The sequence below is a fragment of the Nelusetta ayraudi genome, unplaced genomic scaffold (assembly GCF_046127955.1).
Source record: "Nelusetta ayraudi isolate G7.1 ecotype Tasmania unplaced genomic scaffold, CSIRO-AGI_Nayr_v1 ptg000004l, whole genome shotgun sequence".
In the NCBI taxonomy this organism is placed as follows: Eukaryota; Metazoa; Chordata; class Actinopteri; order Tetraodontiformes; family Monacanthidae; genus Nelusetta; species Nelusetta ayraudi.
The window spans coordinates 4,285,587-4,313,503 of NW_027466054.1; the positions used below are offsets into that span (position 1 = coordinate 4,285,587).

Here is a 27,917-nt window from a genome sequence, read left to right on the forward strand (position 1 = left end):
AAAGTGCATATCTGTAGTGGAATGCAGTAAAACACTTGTCATGGCGTAGTACGCAATTGCACCTAAACAAGTTGTTTTTTCCCCCCTGTTGTTTTTTTTTTTTTTTTTTTTTTTTTTGTGGTAGCAATTAACTACAATGCATGAAGATTTTGATATTAAGATTCAGTAGTTCATATGCCAAACATTGAAACATCCCAAAATGTTCACAGTTCCCTCACTATTCACACATCACTAAGAGTCGGTTTCTTGTCCTATGTTTAACTTCTACTTGAAGTCACTGTTGTTTGGTGCAGCCCGAGACTGAGTTACCATTGTAAATATATATCGTATGGGGAATGGGAGGGGAGAGTGGGGTGTAGAAAAACAAAACAAAACTCTACTGGTCCAGAGATTGAGCCTGTGACCACCTCGTGGTAGGGTAAGAGTCTCAACTGCTCTGCCACCATATCACCCCAGACTAGATCATCAGTCAATTAAAAAAATAATAATAATGCATTCATTGCATTTAATAAATCACTGTAACCTAAGCCAGCTACCACACCTGTCTGTGCATTCCCCTGATAGACCACTAGAAGCATTTTGATTTGCTAAGGCATGTCACTGTGTACACTATTTATTTATTTATTTTAATTAGTTAGTTAGTTAGTCATAAAGGATTGGAAAAACGTTGCAGGATTATAGAGTAGTGTGCATACTTTCCAGTAGAGGTCACTGAAACACCTCATGCTTCCGACGACCCCCACTTGACATTTGAATGAGTGTCTGCATATTAGGCCGCAATTATAAAACGTTTGGGACCTCCACACGCACCCCATTTTCCTGTTTTCACAAATTCTTTATTTCTAAATATTTCTCTACATCTTCATCTAAATCTTCCTCTCGTTTAAGATAAAGCCTTAAGAATGCTCAACATTTTGTGTCAACTGCACTCAGCACATTTCAGCTTTGCTTTTGAATTAATGTAGAATATCAAAGACTGACTGTGTTTTTGATTGAACAAAGGCCAAAATAATAACTGTAATTCTAAATGGGACCACTTGCCAAATATAGAGCTCTTTAATAAAACAGGATGGCTGAGTACACTTGGTTTGTTACCTGACGTTGCTGCTGAAATGCTTTAAATCGTTGGCTGTTCAAACATGGGACATGGAACTTTTTGTCCTGCTCTCTTGGCCACCTGAAAACAGACAGACAGACAGACAGACAGACAGACAGACATACAGACAGACAAACAAACAAACACGAGATTAACAAAATCCAAAATGAAACAGAGCTAAGGAAAATATATTAATGTATATAAATGTTACATTTGCAGTGTGTGTGTGTGGCAACTTTAACATCCAGAAACAAGAAGCTGGCTAAAGCGAAATAAACTGCAGTCCATTAATAGATTGCTGGTGGACACGCACGAAACCAAACATGTGCACTTTATCTAGATCTATTTATTGTTGTTCCCTCAGGTGTAATACAGGCAAATTTTTACTGATATGTGTGGAATATAATTAAGTATAAGCCTTGTGATTGCATCAAACAAATGTTTATGTAAAACAATAGACTAGAGTTGATGTAAGTTATTATTATTATTATTATTATTATTATTATTATTATTATTATTATTATTATTATTATTATTATTTTATTATTATTGTTTTTTTATTAATTTTTTTTTAACCACAGCTTCTACACATGCGCTCCCCTAGTTCGCCCCAATTAACCTTCACAGTAAATTTCTTTCACATTCTTAAATCACCCAAATCGATTTAGGCACATCGCGACGCGTCAAGCGCGCAGGGGGGCAGCTGCGCTACACAACGTTAGTTATCGAATTTTGTCTGGGGCGGGGGTGTGTACGTGGTGTGGGTCGGGGGGTGTCTGCACATCGGCACTTTACTGATCCTCTCCCACGCTCGTCCCGCCGGGCTGGCTGATGAGGAGGCTGACTGCAACCCTCCGCAGCTGATGAGAGAGGCTGCCGTTCACCGATGTCTGCGGCCGCCTCACACCCAACATGCGTTCGGTCCTTCTCGCTTTCGCAGCCGCGCTCCTGGCCGCGCACGGCCGCCTGTGCTGTGCGAGCAGCGTCCCATCATTAATCCTGCCGTTCACCGACTGCGTCCAGAGCCGCGGCAGGGACGGATTCTACCGGGGAGCCGTAGACGTCACGGACTCCGGAGCTCGCTGCATGAACTGGACCGAGGTGGCCGGCTTCGAGGAGCGCCATCCGGGGAAAGGCATCGGGGAACACAATCAGTGCCGCAACCCGGACGGCAGGATCCGACCCTGGTGCTTCTTTAGGAACCACAGAGGCCGGGTGGACTGGGGATACTGTGACTGTAAACAAGGTAAGGGTAAACACGCAGGCCTGGTCCTCGGGCGGCACACTGGACAACGCTTGCAAGGCATAGTATCGCTCACGCAAAGCTCTTCGTTGCCTGTCATCACTTGTCCGACGCCCGCATTGAACTTATTAGACAAGAAACACCCTCGATATGGAGGGTGGCGCGTGCAGATTGCAAGTCTCTGCACATTTGTGCGGTAATAAGTGCACAGGTATTTGGCCGACATACAATGCATGTCTTTGGCTAATTTGGATGAACCTCAGTTCGCTGTGGTGACAATACAAGGTATAGAACAAATGGAAGAAGAAACAAACTTAGAAAATAATATTGCAATTATATAATTTACAGTATACATTATTCTCTGACTATGTCTCCACAACATGGGTGAATGGGTGAAATCTATTGTGGGCCACTGGAGTAGTTGGTATGACATGTAACGGTACCTTAACTCCACCCAAATAAACCTTGACCTATTTAGGTGAAGTCATGCTGCCGTGGCATAGGTTGAAGTGTGATGGATGCTTTGTGTTGTTGACACGTGGTTACACTGTGATGTCAAATTACACTCGAAGACGCAGCGTACCTGTCAGTACACCCATCAACACCCCTTGCTATACTAAGCAGTCTACGAAACATAAACATTTCGATGAGTGAGACTATTTGCAGGTTTTGCGTTGAAGTGCAGTTGACATTTGCATTCCACATTGAAGCTCAAGGAAATCCCATTGCACTCTCTATTGTAAGCTGGAGACCGCCTTTAACTCTAAAGTTCCATAAACCCAACCAAAACCAAATTTTGAAGGGGCTACATTCTAGACATTTGTGTCTCCTCCCCGTGCCAGGTTCTGTCCGTTTGCAAGGAGGTCGCTCCAAGCTCGACGGCAGGGTTGAGGTCTATCTGGGAGGAGTGTGGGGGTCGATCTGCAGCGACGGCTGGGGTGATGAAGATGCCACAGTGGTCTGCAGACAGCTGGGCAAGGGGTGAGAGCGCTCGCGTGCGCGCACATACACACACAGATGCACACACGCACACAACATATGCACTCTCACATTCTGACGCAGGTGTGAGCCCAACCACCATCTGCTGTATTAATACACCACACGAGGCTTCCTTCAGATGGTCGGACAGATGACTGAAGTATGATGGAATTTCAGTGAAAGAGGAAACTTGTAGATGAGCACAACTTTTTCTCGCGTGACCCCTGCATTCCAACACCCCGTTCCCAAGAGGTACTTGAATACCTTTTGCTCCTCTGCGGTTTACGCCGCTGCCAGCTTCCCCTGTCTCATTGTCTCACGCATTTAACGTGCACCACTGTGCCTTGAACTTTTTTTTCTTACAAAACTCCGCCAGAATCCCCCCTGATGTGCCAGGTTCCGAGGCAGGTCACGCGTATATATCTTCACCTTTCGCAAGCTAAAGGCTCCTGGGAAAGTGTTCGGTTTCCCCTTTCGAACAGTGACGTCCCGCAGCGCTCACCGCACATGTTGACACTAAAACCCCTCCGCTGCACGCCGACACCAACACATGCCTGCCTGTGTGTTGCATACCCACGGGCGAGTCAATGGGAGTACACAAGGGAGGGAAAGGGAGAGGGGGGAAGGTTCAGCCGTATGTCAGCTGGGATCACTGGCGATGACTTTTATGTGGGCAGTTATTGAAAGCTGCCGGGTGTAAAACTGCCCCTGGAGACTGTGGACGCACAGATGTGCCGATGGGCTGAGGGGCAAAGTGACACAGTGACGACACAAAAACTTGTTTCCCACCGATCCTCTCGCACTAACAGGCAGGAATATTCCAACATGTAATCCATACATCCATTTTCAATACCTGAACTCAGGATTGCGGGGGTCTGCTGTAGCCTCTCCCAGCTGTCATGGGAGGAAAGCAAGGTACTCGCTGGACAAGTCGCCAGTTTCATCACAGGGCTACATAGAGGCAAACAAAAACAAACAACCATTCATACACACACACACACACACACACACACACACACATACACCTACGGACAATTTAGAGTTCCCAATTCACATCACATGCATGTTTTTGGACTGTGGGAGGAAGCCAGAGAATCCGGAAAGAACCCAGGCAGACACTGGGAGAACATGCGAACTCCACACAGAGAGGCCCGGAATCAAACCCATGACCATCTCGCTGTGTCACTTATTTATATTTGTTTTTACTCACACATGTATGAAAGAAAGCCTTCATTCATTCATACTGCTGGTGGGCTGAAATGGCTTCTTTGACGCAAGGTCCGTCATCGATCCCTCTCCAGGATCTCAGGGGAGGCGCAGGCGGTCCCCCTCTTCCGCCCGCCAACAGCCAAACTCCACTGGAGCGAAGTGGACTGCCAGGGAGAGGAGCCGGACCTGCTGCGGTGTCCGAAGACCAGCTGGAACGGAGGGGAGTGCGCTTCTGCTGCGGCCGTTACCTGCGACTCACAACAAGGTAGTTCCTTCGCCGGTTTTCCACGACTTGCCTTGAAATCTGGTGCCTGTGTTTTGAATGGAGAGAGAGAGCGAGAGAGCTTGATTGAGATGGAGGGAGATATTTTTCAAATGAAGTTTCATTATTTGTGCCAATGTGTGTCCTCCTGTTTCAATGCAAGCTACGGTGACATTTTTTAATCTATGTAGCTGAGTTTCACCGACGTAAAGCCCTCAATGAATCAAGTGTCCAGAGGATGCCAGATTTCGTTTTGACTTGAAATTTTTTGAAATTTAGCTTGCTGCTGATGAGCAGGGGTAACAATAGTGTTATCATTGTTGTTTAGATTGAAAGGATGACACCATGCAAGGCAATGACATTTTTTCTCTCTTTTCTTTTCTCATCTTTTTTTATGCTTGAATGCCTGGATATCATAAGCATCCACTGAGTGGAATTCCCTGCCTTTGTGAAACAGTTAGGTGGATTAGAGAACTTAGACCACAGCCACAAAGGGGTCAACTTTGGGTAAACACTCCCTTTAAATCACTAACCACTGAATGTGTGTGTGTGTGTGTGTGTGTGCGCGCGCGTGTGTAAAGCAGCAGCTGTTTCGCTCCCTGTCCGGCTCATTGGAGGTCGATTGCAAACAGAGGGCACAGTCGAAGTCTTCCACGCAGGGCAGTGGGGTTCCATCTGTGACGACCAGTGGGACGACAGCGATGCAGAGGTGGTGTGTCGACAACTGGGCCTAAGGTGAAGAGGTCGGCCACACAAGCCGTACGCTAGGAAAATAGTTTGTTTGACGCCTTTCGCACAATCTTTCACACGCGCGAATAAATAAAACCACAACGAGACACCATCAGGCTTATTGAGGCCGTGACAACAGCAAACGACAGACGGTCGAAGCAAGAAGAGCAGACGAGTGTGTGTGTGGGTTTGTCGTCGTCTGCCTCCAGAAGTATGACAAGCATTCCCTCCACTCGCGCTGAGAGGAGCAGGCCATAAAGAACATCTGCTTTCCAGAAAATGAATCAGGTTCATTGTTCCTGCGCAAATTCAAGTGCCGCTGAGAAATGCATGATGACAGATTTTTTTTTTTTTTTTTTTTGGGGGGGGGGGGGGGAACTTGGTCAAGCCATGTTTTGTGTGCGAGCGGTGTACAATTGGCTTCCTGGGCTGCATGAAAGTTGTTCAGCTCACAACAAACGGACGGACGTTGTCTTTTTCATTCTGTCTTGACAGCGGCGTGGCGAGAGCGTGGGAGAAGGCACATTTTGGCAAGAGCTCGAACCGCGTGTTGCTGGACGAGGTGCGCTGCACGGGCAACGAGCTGACGCTGGAGCAGTGTCCGAAAAGCGCTTGGGGGGAGCACAACTGCCTCCACTCTGAGGATGCAGGAGTGTCGTGCAGCCCGCTTTCAGGTAGTGCTTCAAGCGCCTGCCTCAGTCCCAGCAGCCCACTGCATGTTGAGAATTCAGCCTTCCTGCATCGATCACATTCATTTTTTATTCAATTCAATTCAGTTCAAATTCAAATAACTTTATTTATGCGTTAGGAACTTTATTTGTTTTAAAGCATCAGTTGACATATATGGCAGCTCAACACAAGAAAAGAAAACACGCAACAATGTGAAAACAGCCATAGGGCAATCACAAAGGCTTAGTCTTAATGGCTATTAGCAGTGATAAAACTTCAATTCAGATAATGAATAGGGCTGAACATAAGATAAAATAGGAAACAACAATTACATCATTCATCATATAATAAATGCTTCATATGCAATGATTAGAATAATTGTTTGAAAGCAGAAGTACAAAAAACAAAAAACAAAAAAAAGTAAATTAGCTTTAATTTTTTTGAATGCACAAACAAAAAAGTGTAGACAGCCATCCAGGAAGCCATGGAGTCATGCTAGAAATGGCAGAGCAGAAATGTGCCAAAAATGGAACAGACAACCTGTTTTCTTTTTTTCATTTAGTGGAGTCATTTATTTGCATTTTTTCAGTGTATTGAGAGTGGCATTCCACACAGTTCATTTGGTAGATAAGGTTTAAATGTCAGCGGGAATGGACCAGGTGAAGTAATAAGTAAATAAACAAATGATTTGTGCTTTGGCAAACATGATCAGTCCAGGTAGAAGCTCTGGGAACTTTTGTACTGACACCATCTGCATTTGAGAATCTTTGCTCTACCTTTGTTTAACTCCAACTATCTAACTAATCTATCTAACTATCTAACTCTATCTAACTCCAACTTATTCACAAAACAACAAAGATGATAAATTGAGACCAGGCGACAAAATCTTTCTGTTTTACAGTTAGAGATTCTCGACCTGAGACCGTATCTGTCCTGTCTTTTCACGCCACCAGATGGTTCCGTGAGATTGGCGGGCGGCGCCGGGAGCCACGAGGGACGGCTGGAAGTCTTCTACCGCGGCCAGTGGGGCACGGTGTGCGACGACGGGTGGACCAGCTCCAACACTCAGGTGGTGTGCCGACAGCTGGGTTACAGGTACTGTGGTGGAGGATAGGCTCACAACGCTGTAACGCTCCGGTTCCTGTGTGACTAAGGACAAAACCTCTGTGCGCACTCGTGTTTCTGCATCGCTCCTTTTCAGATCGGGCGATGCTGTCCTCTCAGAGGACGAGGGCCGGGCCCCGGGCTTCAGAATGGGATCGGGCCCCATTCACTTGGATGAGGTGAGCTGCACCGGAAAGGAGCCCAGCGTGTTGCTGTGCAACAAAAGGGAGTGGCTCCAGCACGACTGCACTCACTGGGAGGATGTTCACATAGCGTGCAGTCCGGAGCGCAGCGGCCAGACTCTGCCTTCCAGTGAGTTTGATTTCCGCTCTAGCGTCCCATTTCAATTTTTGATCTGCCACTCGAATCCAGAAAACTTGTGGATAGCTGACTCTGTGTTCAACCCCTTATTACAATACTATACAAGTATTAATAACACAATGTTTTGATTCCTTGTCTAAGTCTTAAAACCTTTTTCATATTTCTTTTACATCTAGATAAAAATGAGAAAGTAATACACCCACATTCACCTGAGTTCGACTCAAAATGTTGTTTATGTTAAAAAAAAATGTTGCTGGTTGGGCAGAAGCCTAAACCACTACAATACATTACAAAAAGTCAAACCTGCGAATGATTAGATCTCAGTTTGCTCAATCGGAGAAACAAATAGAGGTGCATGCACTGTTGGTCTGGCTGTTCTCTGTGGCACAGCTGTGTGCCACTTTAGCCTTATGAAAGGTTGACTTTAACTTTAATGGTTCAACTAACAGTTTACTGAAAAATCCAAACATCAGTGCGCTAATCTGAAGACTTGTTTTCTCCACGCAGCACTTGTTTACCCAAGAAAGAAACACTGATAAAGTAGATGATTACTTGAAAAATGACACATCTAACACACCACCTGGCGTAAATACAGCTTTAGTTGCACCCCTCTCTAAAACTAAATTGGTTTGCCCTGAGGCCTCTTTAAGAATGTTGGCCTAGAATCAGCATAAGCTGTGTAAACAATGCTCACCATTCATTTCTGGACTTCGTTAACTTGAAATATTTTTTGCCAAATCTGAGGTAATTTCAAGAAAAATAGCCAGTAGTGTTAAAATAGCCAGCAGAGTTTTTTTTTTTTTTTTTTGCAATTAGTTTGAAGTGATCGCTAGTTTCATCCTACCAGTTGTAGGCATTATTATCTATATTAAAACCCAGAACCAGAATAAAATCAGATTAAATAGCATCCATTTATATTTTTTCCCTGCAGGTTGTGAATAATAAAACACAAATTCACCTTTACCCCAATGCTCCATTAACTGGAAGGAAGAAGGGCGGTACATCTGTGCCATTAATGATGAATATATTGTGTGTGTGTGTGTGTGTGTGTGTGTGTGTGTGTGTGTGTGTGTGTGTGTGTGTGTGTGTGTGCATGCGCACTTGTGCGGCAGACAACAGCAAAGACGTGTAAGCAGAGAGGGAAGCTGAACCAGTAGTGGCTGAAATTTCAGCCCACACTGTGTATGCAGCCACTCTGTATTGATGTTTGGCAAGGGCGTTCTAGATCTGATATGTCAGCTGAAGGTCACAGAAAGTCTACATCACAGTGTTTTTTATACCCCATACACTAATCTGTGTGCCTTGGATAACTTCTGCTGTTTGACAAGAATCCCAGGACAACCCCCACCACCCCACCCCCCTTAGAATTATGTGATTACGGCATAGCGTTTGAGTGTGTTTGACTTTGTGCACGTCTCCCAGTGTTTATATGTGTCTGCAAATCCCTCCTTCCCCCTCGACATGCCACGGGCAGATTGGTTTTGTTGTTTTTGGAAAAGGAGAAAAAGCAGAATAAGCCCGGCAAGGCCTTTGATCCCTCCTCTCTTGCTCCGTAATGCGTGCGTTAATCGTGGGGGGGGGGGAACAGTGTTTGTGTTTCTAAGTGAGAGGACACAGATGAGCATTTCCTTAACAGCCAACTCCGGCTGTGGAGTAAACATTCCCACAATTAACTCAAATACCTTTGTCTTTCCTTTCCGCTGCCTTCCACCAAACAATTAGAATTACAGCACAATTACTTTTATTCATTGGGATGTATGGTATTTAATATGTACCATGCTATTTAGGTTTGCTGTTTATTTTGAAATATATACAGTGTTTATATATAAACATTTACAGAAGCCACACACCATTAATCATCCAAGCAACTCAATGGCTCTTCACAAAGCAGAATATTTAGCCCTCTGTTTTTGGGTTCCTGCTAACACTGATGCTTAGTTAGCCTATTAGTATATTAGTAAGGGCTATTGTGAGACCTCGGACTATTTCACAGTCAGAGATTAATTCCAAGAAAATTCTCAGCACTCTCAAAGAGAGAGGAGGGCGCCATCCCTGAGTAAGACCAACATCGAAAAAAGTTCCCGCACGCTGCTTAACTCTCTTCCTTTGGTTTTTATTGCAACGTTTCGGTCAAAAGACCTTCATCAGGCATCACATTTGGCATCCAAGAATGCGTAACCATGTATATAGGTCAGAGATTAAAAAATTCCCTGAAGCCATTTTATAGCTGTTTGTTTTCAGGGGGTAGTGCCTTCTGACGTAGACAAAACTACCTTTGCACACAGTTGAGTTTTGTTCCTCCGTCACCAATCAAAGGAATGCAGTGTGTGATCTTGACACTGTGACAACCAGGAAAAAAAACCCTTCTCATTCAGTAGAGTTAGTGCACAGGTGAATGACACTTTCGTTGTACAAAAAAAATGTGCAAAGTGAATTATGGGTCTGGCTGTGCCAAGCTAACGGGATGTAAACATACTGTAGATAAAAAAAAAAAAACACCCGACATGGTTCATCTACAGCCTGGTGAATTGTGATTAACAGCGTGAGTGTCGTGCATGATGTGTGTCTGGAACATGAGCGCACATGCCCTGTTCACAGGACCGTCTGGTCTTGCTGAGCCGTGTTTTTTTCAGGAATGTGTGGTCTAGCCTGAAGGCAACTAAAACCTACAGGCAAGGATAAGTTAAAGCAGTCTCTTCTGTCTGTTGTTGTTTTGGTTTTTTTGTGTCCCCAGGTTTGGCATTACGCCTTGTTGGAGGAGAGGGCCCGAGGGAAGGGCGGGTGGAGCTCTACCTGTCCGGACAATGGGGCACGGTATGCGATGACGGATGGACTGATCACGATGCTGAAGTGGTGTGCAGACAGCTGGGATACAGGTGTGTGTCAGGAGCCTGTGTAGAAAATATATTTTTTACTTATTTATTTTATTATAGATAAATTTAGTTTACATCATTTATAGAACATAAGTAGTAAGGTAGTAAATGTTATTTCTAGGGCACTCAGAGTGAAATCACAAGAAGCTTGACAATAGAGGTGAAAAGTGTAAAGCATGAACATTAAATTCATTATATTCCTCTATCTATCTATCTATCTATCTATCTGCAAATACACTGTTGTGGTAAGGATCAATGAAAACACTAAAAACTATAAACATTCCAAGTGAAAATAAACATGTACAGCTATTAGAAAGTCAGTTTTGTGGATTTTAATAATTTTCAGGAGTGTGCGAGCGTGCATTACTTCCACTGTCAACTTCCGGGCGCCATCTTACTTGGATGACATGAGAGCCTTAACTTAAATCTTAACTTGAACTTTAAAAAAACAAAAATAACAATGAAAAAATGCTTAAAAAATATTCACAAAAGCAGCATGACACAACAAAATGCAAGCGACTCACGCAGGCAGTTAAAGGTGATGACCTGACACCAGACAACGGGAGAAATAATTAATATTTATACAGGAAGGTAGAGGAACACAGGTGAAACCAATCAGGGGAGGGGTACTGGACAACTACGCACAGGTGAAAATCATTTGCAGGGAGGAAGTCAGGGTCTGAAACAAGACGAAGAAGGTAAGTACAAGTTAAAACAGGAAGTGGAGATGAGTCAACGTGTGGCATGACACAGACTGGAAACACTTATATAAAAATGGGAGGAGACCAGACATGACTGATTTATAGCAACAAGACTTTACAATGGCTCATTAAATATGAACCAAAAAACAATTAAGCACACATGGCTAAACAAATTGAACAACAGAACCTAACAAAACAAACAGAACAGACGAGACTATAAAAACAACAACAGCACATGACGTGGCACAAAAGACAAGACAGACTGAACAAAACCTAAGAAAACAAACAGGAGCTCACAGACACGACGATCAAAAGAAACAAAGACGGGCATGACACAAAAGACAAGACAGACTGTACAAAGCCAAACAAAAACGGGAATGTCAAACAGAAGCTCGTACGTGATTGCCATCATAAATGACCAAGAATATCTGAATTTAGGCCTTAACACAAATTTAAACAATATTTAGTGTTATAGTTTGTTTTGAGGAGATAACTGGACTAGAGACACATAAAGAGTTAAATTACATTGCAAAATTGGTTTTTGTGAGTTCAAGTTGCAAGTGGCTTGAACAGGGTGAAGTCTATTCCCTGACTTCTACAAGTCAAAATGCATGGCCATAATACTTGTTTTGATCGGCGCACTTGCTGTCAGATTCTGTAATGTTAGCACGATGACTAACAGAGAATAATATTTAGCCGGCCGTTTCAATGCAGGCCACTTACTGGGTCTTTCCTTTCTTAGTACAGTAAGGCGATCCACTTTCCCCCCCATGTTGTAACAGCGTGTCCTGTCAGTATAAGATCGCATGTGCAAAACTGCCCGTGTGCATACAGTGTCAAGTTTATGTAGTTCAGGCAGCTGCGACGACTGACTGTCGCTAGCTTCTCAAAGTCCACTCAGGTTGCCCCTCAAAGCAGCCACCAAGGGTCACAAGAGTTTTTGGCCGAGACAGGAGAACACAGTATACTGTAGCTATAGCAGAGAATAGCTCAGCATGTGTGAATTCAGCTGGTTTGGAAATCAAAATCAATTCACTAGTCTGTTTGTAACAGGCCACTATTTTTGCATATTCACCTTGATGACTGCTTTGCAACAAATGTATGTTTTGTGCAAATTCATTTTTAAACATCAACCTATATCTGTGAGTCAGGTGTTTAAGGTTTTCATTGGAGTGGCAGCCCTCCAAAAATACATTTTGTACATGTTGCATGTGTCAGGTAGAGACAGGTAATTTACTGCAGCAAACCTTTGTTTGCACGGAGTACATATCTGAATATTTGTGAAGTAGGACACTTCTTCCTCTTTTTTCTTTGGGTGATTGAATTGGAATTAACTCTAAATGTTGGACAAAAGCTCCAAATGTTAGTTTGGGAAATGAATTGTGATCACACAATATATCACACTTACTCAAGAGAACCCTGAATATCCACCTTTTCCCCCCTCAGAGCATTCAACACGTCTTGGAATTGACATCTGTCTTAGTGAGTCCAACTTTCCTTGTCCGTCTCTCATCTCTCAACCCCTCTCGGCTTTCTGCTTGCACCTCATCATGAAGTTCTCCAGTTTCAAGCTAAGCGACGGCGGAAAAATTGCGTTGTTGTGCTACACTTTAAATCGTAACAGTTTGGCTTTTTTTTTCCCTCCCAGGTTCGCCTGTGAACCACAGGTGAACCTGGGAGCACTCCCTGCCAGTCCTTTCCCCGTCAGCTGCTTAGATCAGGGGGCTGTGGCAGTGCCTTCTGAGCAGAGCCAGGATAAATATCCAATTAGAGTGCAGGCAAGTTGTCCGCATGAGCCATTTACAGTGACGGATGTGTCGAGCAAACTGCCTCATCTCATCCCGTCTGTGTCCCATTATCTCTTCACTCTGAGCTGCTGTCCCGTTTTCCAAAACGGCAGCAACAGGATGGCGGCCGTAACAGTCGACCATCATTTCCTCTTACATCACTCCTCCTAGAGGGGTTGTCATCCTTAGGTCATCCATTTTTCCATGATACGTCCAAGTGTAGGTGAAGCCGCATCTGGAGCACATAAGGGTAATGAGGAAGACAGAAGGAACCTGTTGGAAACGTACAGACGTGTTAGTTAGGTGATTTGTTTCGCCCTTTCGTTTATGGTTTACTGAAGGGCCATTAAATGCTCTGTATGTTTTACATTTAGCTGGTGGTGACAAACCTTGCATATAGAGGGAAACATTCCTGGAGTAGTTGAGCTCCCGTATTCAGCCAGTGAATAGCCCACAGAAAGTTTGTGGAGTCAGAGAGGACTGGACAAACCTTCTATCCGTCACCTTTAGGGATGGATCCATCAGATTTGAACAAGCAGGCACCAGCTTCCTGTTGTTAGCGTTAGACGTCTGAAGTCAAGGGAGACCATTTTTCACTGAGGGGAAGCCTTCAGTGTCATCCGCTGATTTGACAAAATGCCACAATGTCCCTCTGGCAGCAAGTCAGCCTGCAGTCACTCTCTGCATTTCCTCTGTAGCAAGCGCCAGTTGCTGCAGTGGTTTAATAACAACTAAAAGGAAGCAGGTCAGTTTTTGAGTCTTTGAACTGACTGGAAGTCATTTTTTAGCTCGGCAAGATGACCATTTTCAGAGCTGGAATCCAAACATGATGGCAACGTAATGAAGGTTCACAAGGTTCAAAACAGATCCGGTTACTTAAAAGCAACGCTAGGAAAATCATTCTACAAAATCCTCGTGGCAGTTCCTGAAAAACAAGGAGCGCACAAGAAACGTCTGTATTCTGTCAAATGTCTTTCCTCTTAATCGTGACCATCTACTATCCAAAGTTAGCTGTGTTTCCATTATGGGACAGTTATTTTCCCCCTCTCTGAAGAAACAAGCCAGCACTTGATCTCAGTCCCTCTGGCTCTGCTTCAAATGACGTACAGGGTCTCCCGCTCCATGCTAAGTACCATTAAGGGAGCTGCCGGAGACCCAGGCAGCATTCGCTGTCTCAATAAAGCCACGTCAGATTCCCTCTGGATGACCGCTGATACATGACCTGCCACCCATCCAACCCCTAGGGAGGCAACCTGAGACCTCCTCCACCACTTTATCTACCAATCTTGATTTAAATTACAGTTACATCCTTTGCATGCCTCACCCCGGGTGTTGGCCGATGGCTGATTAACGTCATGAGGTCATGATACGCTGTTGTTATCTGATTGCCACGACATTTTTGACCAGCGTTGCCTCACAGTCAGAGAATGTCAAACCATAACACTGATGCTGACATGCCATCACTTCCTTTTGCCTTTAGCAAACACTTGCAAAGAAAGTGTTCTCCCGGCTTTTCTTTTACATCCTCGAGAGGCTTTATGTGATCTACACCTAAAAAAAAGAAAAACCTCTTCAAATCTTTGCACCAAAAAACATTTTTTATGTTTGGCAAAAGACTCTACATGAAGCAGGGGCGTAATTCTCCAGTGTTGGTGTTTCCTCACCCACTCAACAGTGAAGTGTGTAATTTACAGCGAAATATAGCTACAACCTCTTGAGTACCATAAAGGACTGCTCGAGTGGTTTTTGAATCATGGCTTCAATGAGAAATAAGTCTTATTCACATCACACTCACACAGATGGAAGGTTTCCTAAATCCTCTGAATTTATCGCACATAACCATCCGGTAGCTGTTGGCAAGGGGAGGCCCTCTTTTTTAAAGAGGAGTCTCTTTGTAGCCGGGTTGTTATAGATTGGTGCGAGCGGCGACATTCTCCATGGCAGCTGCGATGTTCGACTGTGTGAAAATACACTCTCAGAAAACCAGCTGGGAAATAATTGAAAACTCCTTAAAATGAATGTTAAACTGAAAACTGAAGTAATCCGTCAGTCACAACTGGCATCCAGTTCTGCTAAAACTGCAGCTATTGCAGCGTCTTTATCAGCAGCAACACGATGCTTCCTGAATTTTTTACTTTTTGCTTTTCAGGCAGTTTTCTCTCTCTCTATATATTTTATTTAATCTTAGCACTCCAGCCTGCATATCGTCAAGCATGCTGAATTTATAAGAAAAGCAGCCACACATGCAGAAGTTAATCAAAAGTAGCTTGTAGCTACTAAGTTCATTAAGTCGCACTCACAATATTTGATGCATTCCTCGTGCTCTGTGTTCTTTTTCTCCTGGCTTGTGTCTGTATGCAGCGGGGTGGCCAAGGCTCGTGTGATGGCGTATTTCGGGGAAGGAACGGGTCCCATCCACGTGGACAACGTAAAGTGCAGTGGTGAGGAGCATTCGCTAGCTGACTGCATCAAACAGGCGCCCGGCACGCACAACTGCCGCCACAGCGAGGACGCCGGGGTCATCTGCGACTACGGTGAAAGCCAGCCTAGCTACAGAGAGATCAAAGGTCAGTTTTTTCTTCAAGGCTCTGAAAAACAAACAAACAAAGGAAATAAGTAAAAGCCGATTTGTGTGCCGCGCCTGTGTGCGAACTGGTGACGCGCAAAGCCATAAAAGTGTTTCGCAAACATTTACAGTGCCTCATATACTCTGAAAAACTAATGGGAAACAAATGGTTGAGGAAATGCGTGGCACGACAGAAAGGGTTTCATTGTGTGTGAGTGTGTGTGTGTGTGTGTGTGTACATATCCAGATGGTGAATTGGAGGCTGTGGTATTATTGCTTCAGCCTGTCTGTCACACAACGGGCCAGACTCACGGAGCCCTATCCATTACCTGCACATATGCTGTCGCTTCCATTTCTCACATGGAAGTACACGCAAAGTCAGCTCGGTGCAGCATGTTTAGTCTTTTCAGCGTGATGAATCACATCCTTCTGAACAAACAAAACACTCGATACGCGTCTGTTTTAACGTCGTACGCGCGCGGACGTACAAACGACGTGTGTTTGATTCACATCAGTTCCGCTCCACCCGCGGCTGCGAAAAGGATTCACTCCAACGCTCATTCATCCCGTTCTGCATAAATGTTCACTAAAAGCAACTTCCGAAGCCGAATGTATGTTTTTTTTTTTCCGTTCACCACCCTCTCACACACTCGCACGTAAAACCTGGCAAACGGTTCCGTTTATGTCCCCATCAGATCCTGTCAACGCAATTTGCGGTTTGCGGCTGAAACACACTCGCCAGCGGCGAATCATTGGAGGAGAAAACTCTCTGAGGTAAGCTGTGGGGGGGCGGCAGGGATTAATAAAAACACAGGGAGAAGCTGGAGCAGACCTTGTGAATAAAGAGTGGCAAACAGCTTTTCAAGTCATCAAGTCCTGAGTGTGTGAAACGTCCGATCTCGGGCCAGAAGAGAAGACGTATCCCAGAGTGCGAGCACAGACCATATGTGGGTCAGGACGGTGAGTAAAGTCGTCAACATTAAAATGTGAGCCTGTCGTCTTAAATGATTTACATCGCAGCGGTGCGTCGTGTGCGGAGGCCTGTCTGGAACTGAGCTGCGGGTGTGCAAAGACATTTCGATGAATGGACAGAAATACGTCATTTTCTTTCTCATTTGTATACAAGTGTGCACAGATGGGGGGGGGGGGGGGTGCTGTTTTTTTTTTTACTTTTACTTGTGGGTGGGCATGTTTGGATGATGTTGTGCGTGTTTACACTGACAGGAGACTTGGAGGGGGGAGGGGCTGATTGACTTGAGGCTCGAGTGCGGAAGAACATTTGTGAACTTGATGTGATACACAAACAAATGTGCTGTCTTTGCTGTCTCTTAGTTTAAACATGCAAAAATATTTGCAATTTGTGCAACCAGCAGTGGCATTGGTGCAACCAGCAGTAAGACTCTGAGATGTAGATGGTAGATGCACAAAAGTAGATTTCTCACATGCGTTGTGATTTATGACAAATTAGTTTAAAGGTTAAATGTGTAATATTTGGAGATTTTGAGAAGAAACGGCGTCATCAAGTGGTTAAATTTTAGATTCACTCACCTTTCCTCTCCCAGGCTTGCCAGTGAACTACAGTGGCCTTTGCACACAAACTTGGTTTCTTTATTGGAGGACGCGAGCATTTACCCTAATTACAAAACGCGCTGTCAGGTGGGCTGGATTGTCCACACTAGGCTTCTTTAGAGATATGGCGGTGCAAGATGGTAGCTAACTGGGAGCAACACCTTTGCTATATGCATATTCTTACATATAAATAAGAACTGTTCTATGGGTAGGACAACGGAATTACTTTTGTTGTACTGCAAGTACATGCTTTTAGGAATGTATATATGGGCTGTATATTAGGCTTTTAGCAATGTAAAAATTATAACTAAGGCCACATTTTACACTCTGGACCTATAAAGGCATAGTTCAACATTTTGACAAATTTGACTATTTCCACTGCAGTCATATGAGTGGAAACATAACATTCCCTTCAATTATCAGTGGCTGTTTTTTTTTTTTTTTTGGGGGGGGGGGGGTTCAAGGGGGCAGAGACACGAGCTGCCCAGCAAACAAGTTGGAGGTGAAGGGTCCAGGTACACAACAACTCCAAAATACCCCAGTGGACATGTTGTGGTCTGCACATTCACCACACGAGAAATGATGATGTATGCATGACACATGAAGCAAACTGCTCAAATCTACTTTCTTGAGCAAACCACCGGGTGAAGGTGCACAGTGCAGCCTCAGACAGTGCTGTGGTTAATTACTCAGTTTCATTTAAAATTCCTGGTCTTGGTTAGTAGAAAAATCGCCATCACTGTCCACGACAGAGTCTGCCATGATCAAACATCGGCTTCTTCTCAACAAAAGTATTATTTTACTGGAAGTAGTTGCTCTACCAAAAATGCACTTTTAAATTTACTCTGCATGTCTCCAATGTATTTCCACCTCTGAATTTGCCTTGAAGACAACTCTGTCTCCTCATGTTGCATATTTTGCATTAACTTCACCTTCTGCTATTTCACATAATAATAATAATAATAATAATAATAATAATAATAATAATAATAATAATAATAATAATAATGAATTGTATTTATATTGCACTTTACATTTAGAAATCTCAAAGTGCAAAGTGCTACATAATGTGAATTCGCCTCCAGTTCCATGCTATTAAATGTTAACCTGAAGCTACTCTATACAGGCTAAATTCAATAAAAAAACAAACAAAAAAAAAATAGTAACACGTGGGAAAACTCTCCTTTAGATGCTGCAGAACAGCCGCAGTCAGTTTTGCACCTGCTGTCACTTGCATGTGCATCCTCAGCTGAGTAACACACCCACAAACCAAACATGCAGATTTTGACCAGTGAGTAATATGAGTAGCACTGAATGAATTTTCCATTGGCATGTCTATTTGAAGTGGCACAGATGCAAATTACAGACTGAGGAATGAATTCTGCCTGTCGGGAATATCCTGCGTTATATTCCGTGTGAGTGTTGCATTTGACCTCCTCATGCACTTTCACTGTTGTCCACAGAGGAGGCTGGCCCTGGCAGGCTGCGATTCGACTACGTGGATCTCGCGGTGACGGGAGGTTGGTGTGTGGAGCGACTCTTATCGACACCTGCTGGGTCCTCACTTCGGCGCACTGCTTCAAGAGGTCAAACACAGCCGTGCACCAACAAACACACCTTGAATTTCCTCAGTCATGGGCGTGTGTGTGCATGTGCGTCACAGCCTCTTGAAGAGGAACTTAATATATAATAATAATGAAAAAGAGCTGTTCCGAGAAACCATAAAACAATGGCTGTTGTATTATGTAAAAGGCACAGGTGCAGTGATAGCAAAACTACTTAATGGCATTTTTATATTTAAAGAATAACAACGTGGAAAATATGATTTTACTTTCTTCTTGACCAGCTTTTGGCAGGTAAATAGCAGCTAAGACTCGTCCTCTGCACCTTAATGTGGAAGCTTGAGGCTAACAACTCTGAGTGGTACAAACTCTTTTGGTACTAGTTACTAGATGACTGTATAAAATACATTCAAAGGATTCGGGAAGCATTCTTTGTGGTGGACCCGGTACTAAGACTACTAAGGAACCTTTACTGGAGGAAATAACAAATAGAAAAAGTTCCAACCAGATCAAGGAAGAAACCACTAAAATGAAATAATTGAAAGACGTCAAAGAGCTAAAATAACAATCACGCTAGAACTAAAATAGTAGAACAAAAAAACACAGCGGACAATGTCCTGACGTTGACAAAAGGTCTGTAAAATACACTAGCCCTCTAACGCACTATGAAGGAACCTTTCTGACATGTAAACACACCTATTTCCTTCACTGTTGCCTTGGTGATTTTAATATTTGTGTTATTTCTATTTTTAATTGTCAATTCACCAAATTAGTTTCCTTCTTTTCCTCTGGGTGCAGCACTAAATAAAGATAAACATAGAGACGACATAAAGATGAAGAATGTGGCCATAAGACTTTTTCCTCTCTCTCTCTTAATATATATATATATATATATACTGAAGTCTGGCCGTAACATGAGTACTTCAAAACAGTGAGCCACCATTGTGTGGGATTGAGTGTGCTACAACCGCAGGGAGACAGCCAGCGCCAGTTCATCTCAATTCCACCTGGTCTGAAAGCAAGAACCCTTTCAAGGCTCCAGCAGCTCTAATACTATTAATTCAGATTTTTCCATGTACAGCAGACAGGAAGTATCGCTCACCCAGGACTTTCAAGTTATTTTACTTGGACCATATTTATGCGAAGGTTCTCAATCATCCAGGTCGACAGAGTCTTAACCACTGAGTTTAGGCAGCTGGACAGGTTTTGTACCAAAACCACCTTAACCCAGACTTCTTCCTTGTACTGGCAGGGTGGATTTCATGAATCAGGAACTTTCAAAACCAGTTTATAATTTGACACACAAAGGATCTTTTGATTAGCTGGCCTGAGAGTTCATTTTTCCATTTTTTTACTTAGAGGAGGAGGAGGAAATTTGATGTGCAGTTTATCAGTTACCTTTTAAAGTTCATTCATTGTCATCTGACTCATCAGCTAAGCCCGTTGTTACAAATCAGCACCCGGTAATTAAGTCAGTACAGTAAATCCCTAATGCTTCACAGCTTGGCAATAACAACAAAAAGTAATACTGACTAATGGACTATCAGAGGTTTGGTTGAACACAGGAGTTACAGTAATTTTGCCTATCGTTCTATGAAGCTTCATAATGTAGCGTGTAAAACAAAAAATCACTGCTGTCACTGCTGATGACAGAAAGCTTGACAGGTGAATTATTAGAATCATAAATCTTTCAAAACTTTCTGTCAGGTTCAGTTAGCACATTTTTTTTATGATTGCCATTCAATGGTCAAAAAGCACCTACGTCGTGCTACAATTCAGAGCGTCAGTCTTCCACCGTGTTTCCAACAACTGGTTTCCCTTGGGTCAAACATGCAGACCACAAACTCATTTCCTCTTTTGCAAGTATCATCTTTCATACATGATTACCAGAATAGACCACTTGCCCGGGCCTAGCGCACGACCTGGCAGCTGAACAAATGTACACACACAGACGAGCAATTGACAAAACACACACCGCTGTGCCCTTTTCTTTTGTCACTAACTCACTGATGGCATCTAATCCCATAAGTGATTAGTACATCAGTGGAAAATGACCTACAGGGCAGTCAGCAGTCACATGCAAAGATACTACGTCTATTTATAAACTTAGATGAAGGTGAAGGAAACAAAGATTCTGGACAAACTCTTTTCAAAAGAGCTCCTTTCAAGAGAACAAGAGCAGGAGTGTCGACAAGATAAACAAAATATACAGTCTTGTCTTGAAATCAGGACTTTTATGCCAGACTAGTGCTGTTTGATTCTTCCTGAGTGAGTCAGCGCGCTTGCATGTTTATGAATTGATACTCTGCGTGGTTGGCCGGTCAACACTGTCATGTGCGCGCTGCCCGGAATGCTCTGGCATTCCTAGGTCAGCGTATCTTTCCGGAAGCAAGTTACCACCCAACCTCTTTTTCCTGAGCCGGTCCTGTTTGTTTCTCTGCTGCCACACCTTTCCGACTTTATAAAAAGCAAAATATGAAAAGGGTATGGCATGTAAGACAGCAATGGACCTTTCAGCACGTTCTTATCGCTGGCCTGAGTCAACCGAGGACGTAAACACACGGACTCAGTGACAGCGTTATTTTCAGCTTCCTTGCTGAAACTTGTCCGCAGTCCAAGTGTCCATTTGATCTTTTTGTTTCCGAGTGTTCAGAGTTTCTCTACTAAAGAATGAATGCATTTAATACTTGCAAGAGCCGTGCAGACTAACTCGGGCTCAAACGTTACTAAAAGTGGATGCAAGAGTTTAAATTTAGAATACAAGGACGAGTTTCTTTGTGAAGAGCGGGACAATAGAAATATATTCTTAAAAACACACCCCTCACACTTGACATCTGTAGGAGGTTTCCGCAGTTCTGATTCAAGGTCAGTCTCCTACCTATATACCAATACAAGTGGCCCTAACGAGACCTTGTTGTGTTGGTATGACTCAGATCTGAACTTTTCACTGCGGTGTGAACAGCTCGTGGGATTTGACCTTTTCAGATCAAATTGAGGCCACTTCCCGATGAGATCCTACACACGATGCACTCCGACCAACTTGTTTTTCTGTCTTAACTTTAGTCCTCAGCATACACAAGTCAATGTTTCGTACCAGATGAAAAAGAAAAACAAATGGAGGCATTTGTGGCTGTGATACTCTGAGATTTGTGCCTCTACAAAAACAATATTTTAACGTTTGTTTCCGCCATGTGTACACAGACTTCCTGTATTTGTACTATGTTGTGTTTGTCTATGCATTGGGGTTAGTTCTGGGCTGCCATTACTTTATCCTAGAGTTTAAACACACAGATTTACCTGCACGCAATCATCCAGCGAGGGAATGACTTTTTATAGTGTGCTTTTTTCACCCCAACTGAATATGACATCAGTCTGCAGTAACCACTGCCAGAACTCAACTCTTTCGCTCCTCACAGTTTATGCATCACCAGTGAAAACACTGGCACGCAAAAACGTTCCCCCTTTTTTCTCTAACAGCGCCTGTCTTCCCTTCGTTCCTCTGTTCTTGGCTGCAGATATGGTAACAGCACCAAGCAGTACAAGGTCAGAGTGGGCGACTACCATTCCCTGGTCCCGGAGGAGTACGAGGAGGAGTACGCCGTGGATCAGATCGTCCCCCACCCGAGCTATCACCCCTACAGCAACGACTACGACCTGGCCCTGGTGCGCCTGTCGCCGCGAGTGGTGGGCCACGCGCCCGGGGAGTGCGTGTCGTTCAGTCGTCACGTTCTCCCCGCCTGTCTGCCCGTGAAGAGGGAGAGGGTGCTCAAACAGGCCAGCAACTGTCACATCACCGGCTGGGGTGACACAGGTGAGGACAGTTGGGGCGTGGAGGGGAGCAGGTCGTGGCAGCGTTCTTGTTAAGCATAGATCCAAGTTTAATTTAGATACTCAGTATTGACTGATTTTATTTTTAAAAAAAGGACAGGAAAATCTGTAAATCTTTTCATCTGGAAAAGAGCCCACACACAATGATGGAAAAGAGGAGGCTTCCTTTGAAACCATTTTATTTACAAGGGCCAGTCAAATCCCTTCACTCTCGAGTAGAGAACGTTAGGCTCAATGACTCATTACTGACTTATCGCTCATGTGACACCAGCGGAGGCTTAGAGGTGTCCCATGGTGAAACCGTAAACAGAGTGAGTGCTCTTACGGAGCTCTTCAGAATCTCGCAACAATGTTAAAAGACAACCAACCGCAGACACACTCAAATACAAGTTAACAACAACATTGTGGATACCTGTCCAGTTACTCCTATTTCACTATCTTCGCTGCTTCTACTAATACGGGTGAAATGTGTAGCACAAAAACACAGCTGTAAATCATCGTCTCCATTGGGGCAAGACTAGTAGATGCAGTCAGTAAATCAGACTTAGACTCAAACAGAGAGACCCTCTTGCTTGACATCATGCTCACACACATCTGCTAGTCATCTTTAAATTAAAGGCTGATGTCAGAAACACTGCCACAAAGGGCTGCAGGTCAGTGTGCACACCAGTGCCAGAACATCTACTCCCTGATGAGTGCACTTCTCTTCGTCAGTCTGCTTTGGTTTTTGCTTCGATGCAAGGGACAGTTCTCCTCATGCCACGTCCCGTTGGGTAACAGCACAGAAAGCTACCGAGTGTGTGAAGCTGGGAAAGCCAGTTTAACAGAAACAACATGTCTGCTTTGTGCAGCTGTGTTCATTTGGCTAACTAACACACTGGGGAGCGCGGGGACGGATCAGGCTGCAACTCTGGCAGCGACTTGAAAATGAGGTTGCTTCAAAGTTTGATTGAAAGTAATAAAAGAGCAACACCGTGAAAAGCAATCTGCAAGATTGTCTTGCAAGATTGCCAAACAAATTCTTTCATTAAATTGCCATGAGTGCAACTGGTGGACCCAAAATGCAGCTCGGGAGGCAGGTTTATGATTGGAACCATCTCAAAATAAATACTTCTATAAAGTACTTCTGAAAAAAAAAAAAAAATCAGTTTTGTACTCACAACCAGGGGCGGATCTAGGATTCTAGGAGATCAGGGGCTTAGCCCTGTGGGTGCAGATGTCAGTTCATCGGGGGGGCGTGATCGCCGATCATCTGAACGGGCAGGCGGGCAGCCAGACATCCAATGCGTGGCGCACAAAGACAAAAAATTAAGCATCTTCCCTTTACCCGTGCGGCCGGGTCTTTTTCCCAGAATTGTTCTCTTTTCTCACCACCTGCCCCAGGAAAAATAAAATCTCTCCTGGGACACAATTTGTCCTGTTTTTTAGGGAAAATTACAAAACCTCATTTGATTTCCGTCTGTGGTCTAGGCCGCTTTCCTGCACATGCTGCCACTCTGGTGAATTCCAGTACTGCACATTATACTCAGACCAGCTCAGAAGCGAGATCCGGGACTCTTGAGAAAACATCTGGGGCTTGAGCCCAAGTAGCCACCCCCTATGTCCGCCACTGCTCACAACTCAGGAGCCACAATGGGGTGACAATGGGGAGTTGAGGGAACCTTGAATGCTCTTTTGGACACAAGACACAGGTGCATTTGGGAGGAACCAGGTATTTCGAATTCTTGGCCGACCACAATTGCGTGACAGACCTGAGATGGGTAATCAGCAAAGGCTATTATTTTCAACAATTTTATTTTTCTTTGTACTGAAAATGTATTAAGAGCAGCGACTGCAAAACCAAGGAACAATAAAATAATCTCCCTCTAACATATGATCCACTTTTATATTGAACTACACAACAGTAGCTGTTACTTTAAGATAATTTGTGTATTTGAAACACTTTTAACGAGTGTGTTCTTCTAATGTAAGTAGTAGAAAACACTGAAGCGTCCAGCCGGACGATGGAAGGATGGCAACAGTTTACAAGCAATGTCCTTTATTGCTGAACTCTGGTTACTGTAACCCAAACACACAAAAAATGCCACAGAATAGTTTGGCTGCTCTCCCTCTCTAGCTCCTATTCACTTACACCGGACACACACACACACACACACACACACACACACACACACACACACACACACACACACACACACACACACACACAAATGCGCCACAGATGCGGGGATCCACAAAGGTTTTTGCGCTAATGACATGCAGGCGCAAACACGCCCACGAATGCGGCACCTGAAACAGGTGCGACTGTTGCGGTCTGGCAACCTGAGAGCAGTTTGCGGCAGAGGTTGTTGGTGAGTGCGTGTGTTTGACAGTGAAACTCTGCTAGGATAAACGCTCCTGTGAGCGCCTGGCATTACGATGCCTCCTCCGTCTACCAAGACTGCTGCCATAATGGAAAGAAAGTCAAGATGCGTTAGTCACCAACACCTGAGGACCATTTGTATTTTCCATAGCCTATCTAAAATACTGGCATATATACTGTAGTCTATGTCTATCTATATATAAGATTTGGGGGGCCATATATATATATCTCAGGCTTTTCAGAGAGGAAAGTTTCACTCAGAAGCCAGAAAGACTCTGACAGACAGAAGCTGCGCCTGGTTTTGGCTGGCGGTGTCTCCGTCTGTCAAACTGCGCGCGGACACGAGCGCAAACTCTTTCTGGATCTGCCGCTGTTTGAATGAGGCATATTTGCATAGAAGGGGGTGTGTCATTTTGCGCGTAATGACTCATTTAAATACATTCAAATGAGTCTGGCGCAGCCCTGCCGCTACTTGCGCCAATTTTCACATTTGCGTCCTCTCTGTGGATCGGAATCACCGTTTTGGGCGCTATTTACACGGATTTTCTGGCGCAAAAGCCGCGCAATCGCTTTGTGGATCTACCCCACAGTCTTCTTCACCTTCTCACCTCTGTCCCGCCCCCTCTCCCCTCTCAGCCATTCACATGCCTAGCCCAACCCTCAAGGTGCATTCAGGTAACGTAACAGGCCGGGGGAACTTACAAAACATCTGCACTTGACAGCATCCAACACCAATATAACAGCAGAGTTGCTACAGTACAGTAAAGGTAAAAAGTCATCAGACAAATAAATACTCAAGTGAAGTACAGATATCTTTGTTAATACATGAACAAAGTATTTGTACTTGGTAACATCCCACCTGCAGAGGATTAACACAGTCATCTTCCAAGTTTTGCCTTCTTCAAAAGTTTGATCTTGTTCGATATATAAAAAACAAACAGAGAGGATTTGGGCGACCTTCCATTTTACACGTCAGGTCAGAAAATAAGGTCTGTGTTTTTCCTCCCCGCCAGGCCGCTCGTACTCCAAGACCCTGCAGCAGGCGCCCATCTCGCTGCTGCCCCGCCGCCGCTGCCAGGAGCACTTCCACGGCGCCTTCACCAGCCGCATGCTCTGCGCCGGCAGCGTGCAGCCGGAGCGCCGCGTGGACAGTTGCCGCGGCGACAGCGGAGGCCCGCTGGTGTGCGAGCGTCCCGGGGGAGGCTGGGTGGTTTACGGGGTCACGTCCTGGGGCCATGCCTGCCGGACGCAGCAGTCCCCCGGCGTCTACACCAGGGTGTCCGCCTTCAGCGGCTGGATACGCAGGGCCATCGGGCGCGACGACAGGAAGGAGCCGAGCGACGGGATCTGAAGGCGGCAAAGTGAAAACCCTCCCGCTCGCTTTGGCAGGGACGACGCAGACTGTGACCTCACCGTCACCCCGACTGCGTAGCGCCGAGCACAAAGCCACGTTTACATCCTCAGAGACTCCTCTCTCGTGTTTGCCATTAGCACTTATTTCAATTATTTAAATGTATTGTTCGTGGCCGGCTGAGCTTTTTCTCGACGAGTCGCAATAACGCCATTTTTTTTCTCTCTCTGCGATTGCTTGAATTAAACGATACGTAATGTTGTACGTGATTTTGAAGAAAAAAAAAAAAAAAGTTTGATGCGGGACCATAGTATTGAAAAACAAAGCATACACTCCACACACGTTGTTCATGCACGTGCTGTGCGTTTGCACGCATGCACAGATGACTGCATGATGCAAATTCTGCATGCATGAGCCGAGGCCTCTCCTCGGCTCATCTTTGGTATGCAGTGTTCTGTAGTGCCAGTTTGTCAACCTCATTTCATTCTTTTTTTCCTGTGTTTTTTTGTTTTGTTTTTACTTTTTTATTTAAATGTAAATCCACCCATCAGGTCTTAGTTGTTTCATTGTGTACGTCCAGCCAATGTCTGTTCTTGTCCCAGGTCTTGCTTGACATTTGCAGAACAAAGAGGGGAATGGGGGGTGGGTTGGGAACGGGACAATTTGCAGCACTTGACAGAATTGTTTCTTTTACCTCCTCGTCTGGTGTTTACTGAATATGCTTTACATTTGAAGGTACTGTAACATTTCTTTTCGGTGCTAGGTTTCGGACGCCTGTTGTATCTTTATTTTTTCCGCCGTAAAGACTTTTAATGATGTGTTTATTTAAAAACGTGTTCACCTGGTTTTTGCACTTTAAATCAAAGCCGCTCGGTCATTCTCACACCTCTGACTCGCGGAATCGGCTCAATCCACACCAGACCAAGCACTGCCATGCTTGACGATGCGCATCTGCACGCACCCACACGCAACGCGGGCAGGAGTGGCATCCAATTTGTCATCATTTACAAGACTGATGTGCCATGTTGACTTTGCCCACATCTGAGGACTGGGACCAACTGTTGAAAGTCTGCATGGAATCGTTTTCATGTTAATGGAAGTGTTGTTTTCCTTTTTGCCCTTAGTGTTCTTCCTTAATGACATGTAATTGTTTTAGATGTGCTCTTACTTTGTTAAGACTTCATTTTTATTTCATCTACTTCCTTGATAGTTTCTTTGTTAACACGTGAATTTTGTTAAAGTATCTAAGCTACACTAATTTGTCTCTATTTAAACCTCTGAATCAAACAGAATGTGGGCTGATAAGCACAATGTTTATGTTTAAAAAGGTGAACTTCATACTCACAAGTATTATAATGGTCAGCATACAATCAAAATGAATGTTACCAATGTAACTGAAAGGCCGAATTAAAAAAAAATATATAAACTTTGCCTCAAAGAAGTTGGCAAGGATGTCATTTATATTGTGGCTTTTTTTTTTTTTTTTTTTTTAAACCTTTAAAAAAAAAAAAAAAAAAAAAATCATCTCATTTCACCCTTTCAGGATTCCACTGACAAACACCGATTTCAGGTAAATAATAAACAGCCAAGTGGAGCAATCTAGATGCTTCAACAACATTAAGCAGTGTTTGTGCAATTGTACATATCAGTGCATATCATTTAATTAATTTCCTTATTTTATTTTTGGCACTTCCTTACCAGAAGGGC

At 44.1% G+C, this 27,917-nt stretch overlaps 1 protein-coding gene and 1 long non-coding RNA gene across 3 annotated transcripts; one reads left to right on the forward strand and one right to left on the reverse strand.

The window, feature by feature from the left end:
- Window positions 1–1,818: 1,818 nt before the first annotated feature.
- Window positions 1,819–27,687, forward strand: prss12 (serine protease 12). 2 transcript variants are annotated; one of them, XM_076044999.1, is made up of 13 exons: window positions 1,819–2,342; window positions 3,182–3,320; window positions 4,619–4,791; window positions 5,370–5,523; window positions 6,013–6,191; window positions 7,140–7,281; window positions 7,388–7,602; window positions 10,346–10,487; window positions 15,334–15,539; window positions 16,234–16,312; window positions 18,571–18,693; window positions 22,185–22,480; window positions 25,873–27,687. In XM_076044999.1, exons 1-13 carry the CDS (start codon window positions 2,009–2,011, stop codon window positions 26,208–26,210), a joined length of 2,520 nt encoding a protein of 839 aa, XP_075901114.1. In that variant the 5' UTR covers window positions 1,819–2,008; the 3' UTR covers window positions 26,211–27,687. The 2 variants fall into 2 exon arrangements, with proteins under 2 accessions (XP_075901114.1, XP_075901121.1); XM_076045006.1 differs by having other exon boundaries at window positions 1,820–2,342; window positions 5,373–5,523.
- LOC142900622 (uncharacterized) lies at window positions 5,892–24,250 on the reverse strand. The gene is made up of 5 exons (XR_012928909.1): window positions 24,115–24,250; window positions 15,273–15,560; window positions 13,130–13,245; window positions 10,405–10,502; window positions 5,892–7,327 (listed from the first exon to the last, which is right to left on the reverse strand). It is a non-coding gene; the product is annotated as an uncharacterized LOC142900622 (long non-coding RNA).
- Window positions 27,688–27,917: the final 230 nt, after the last annotated feature.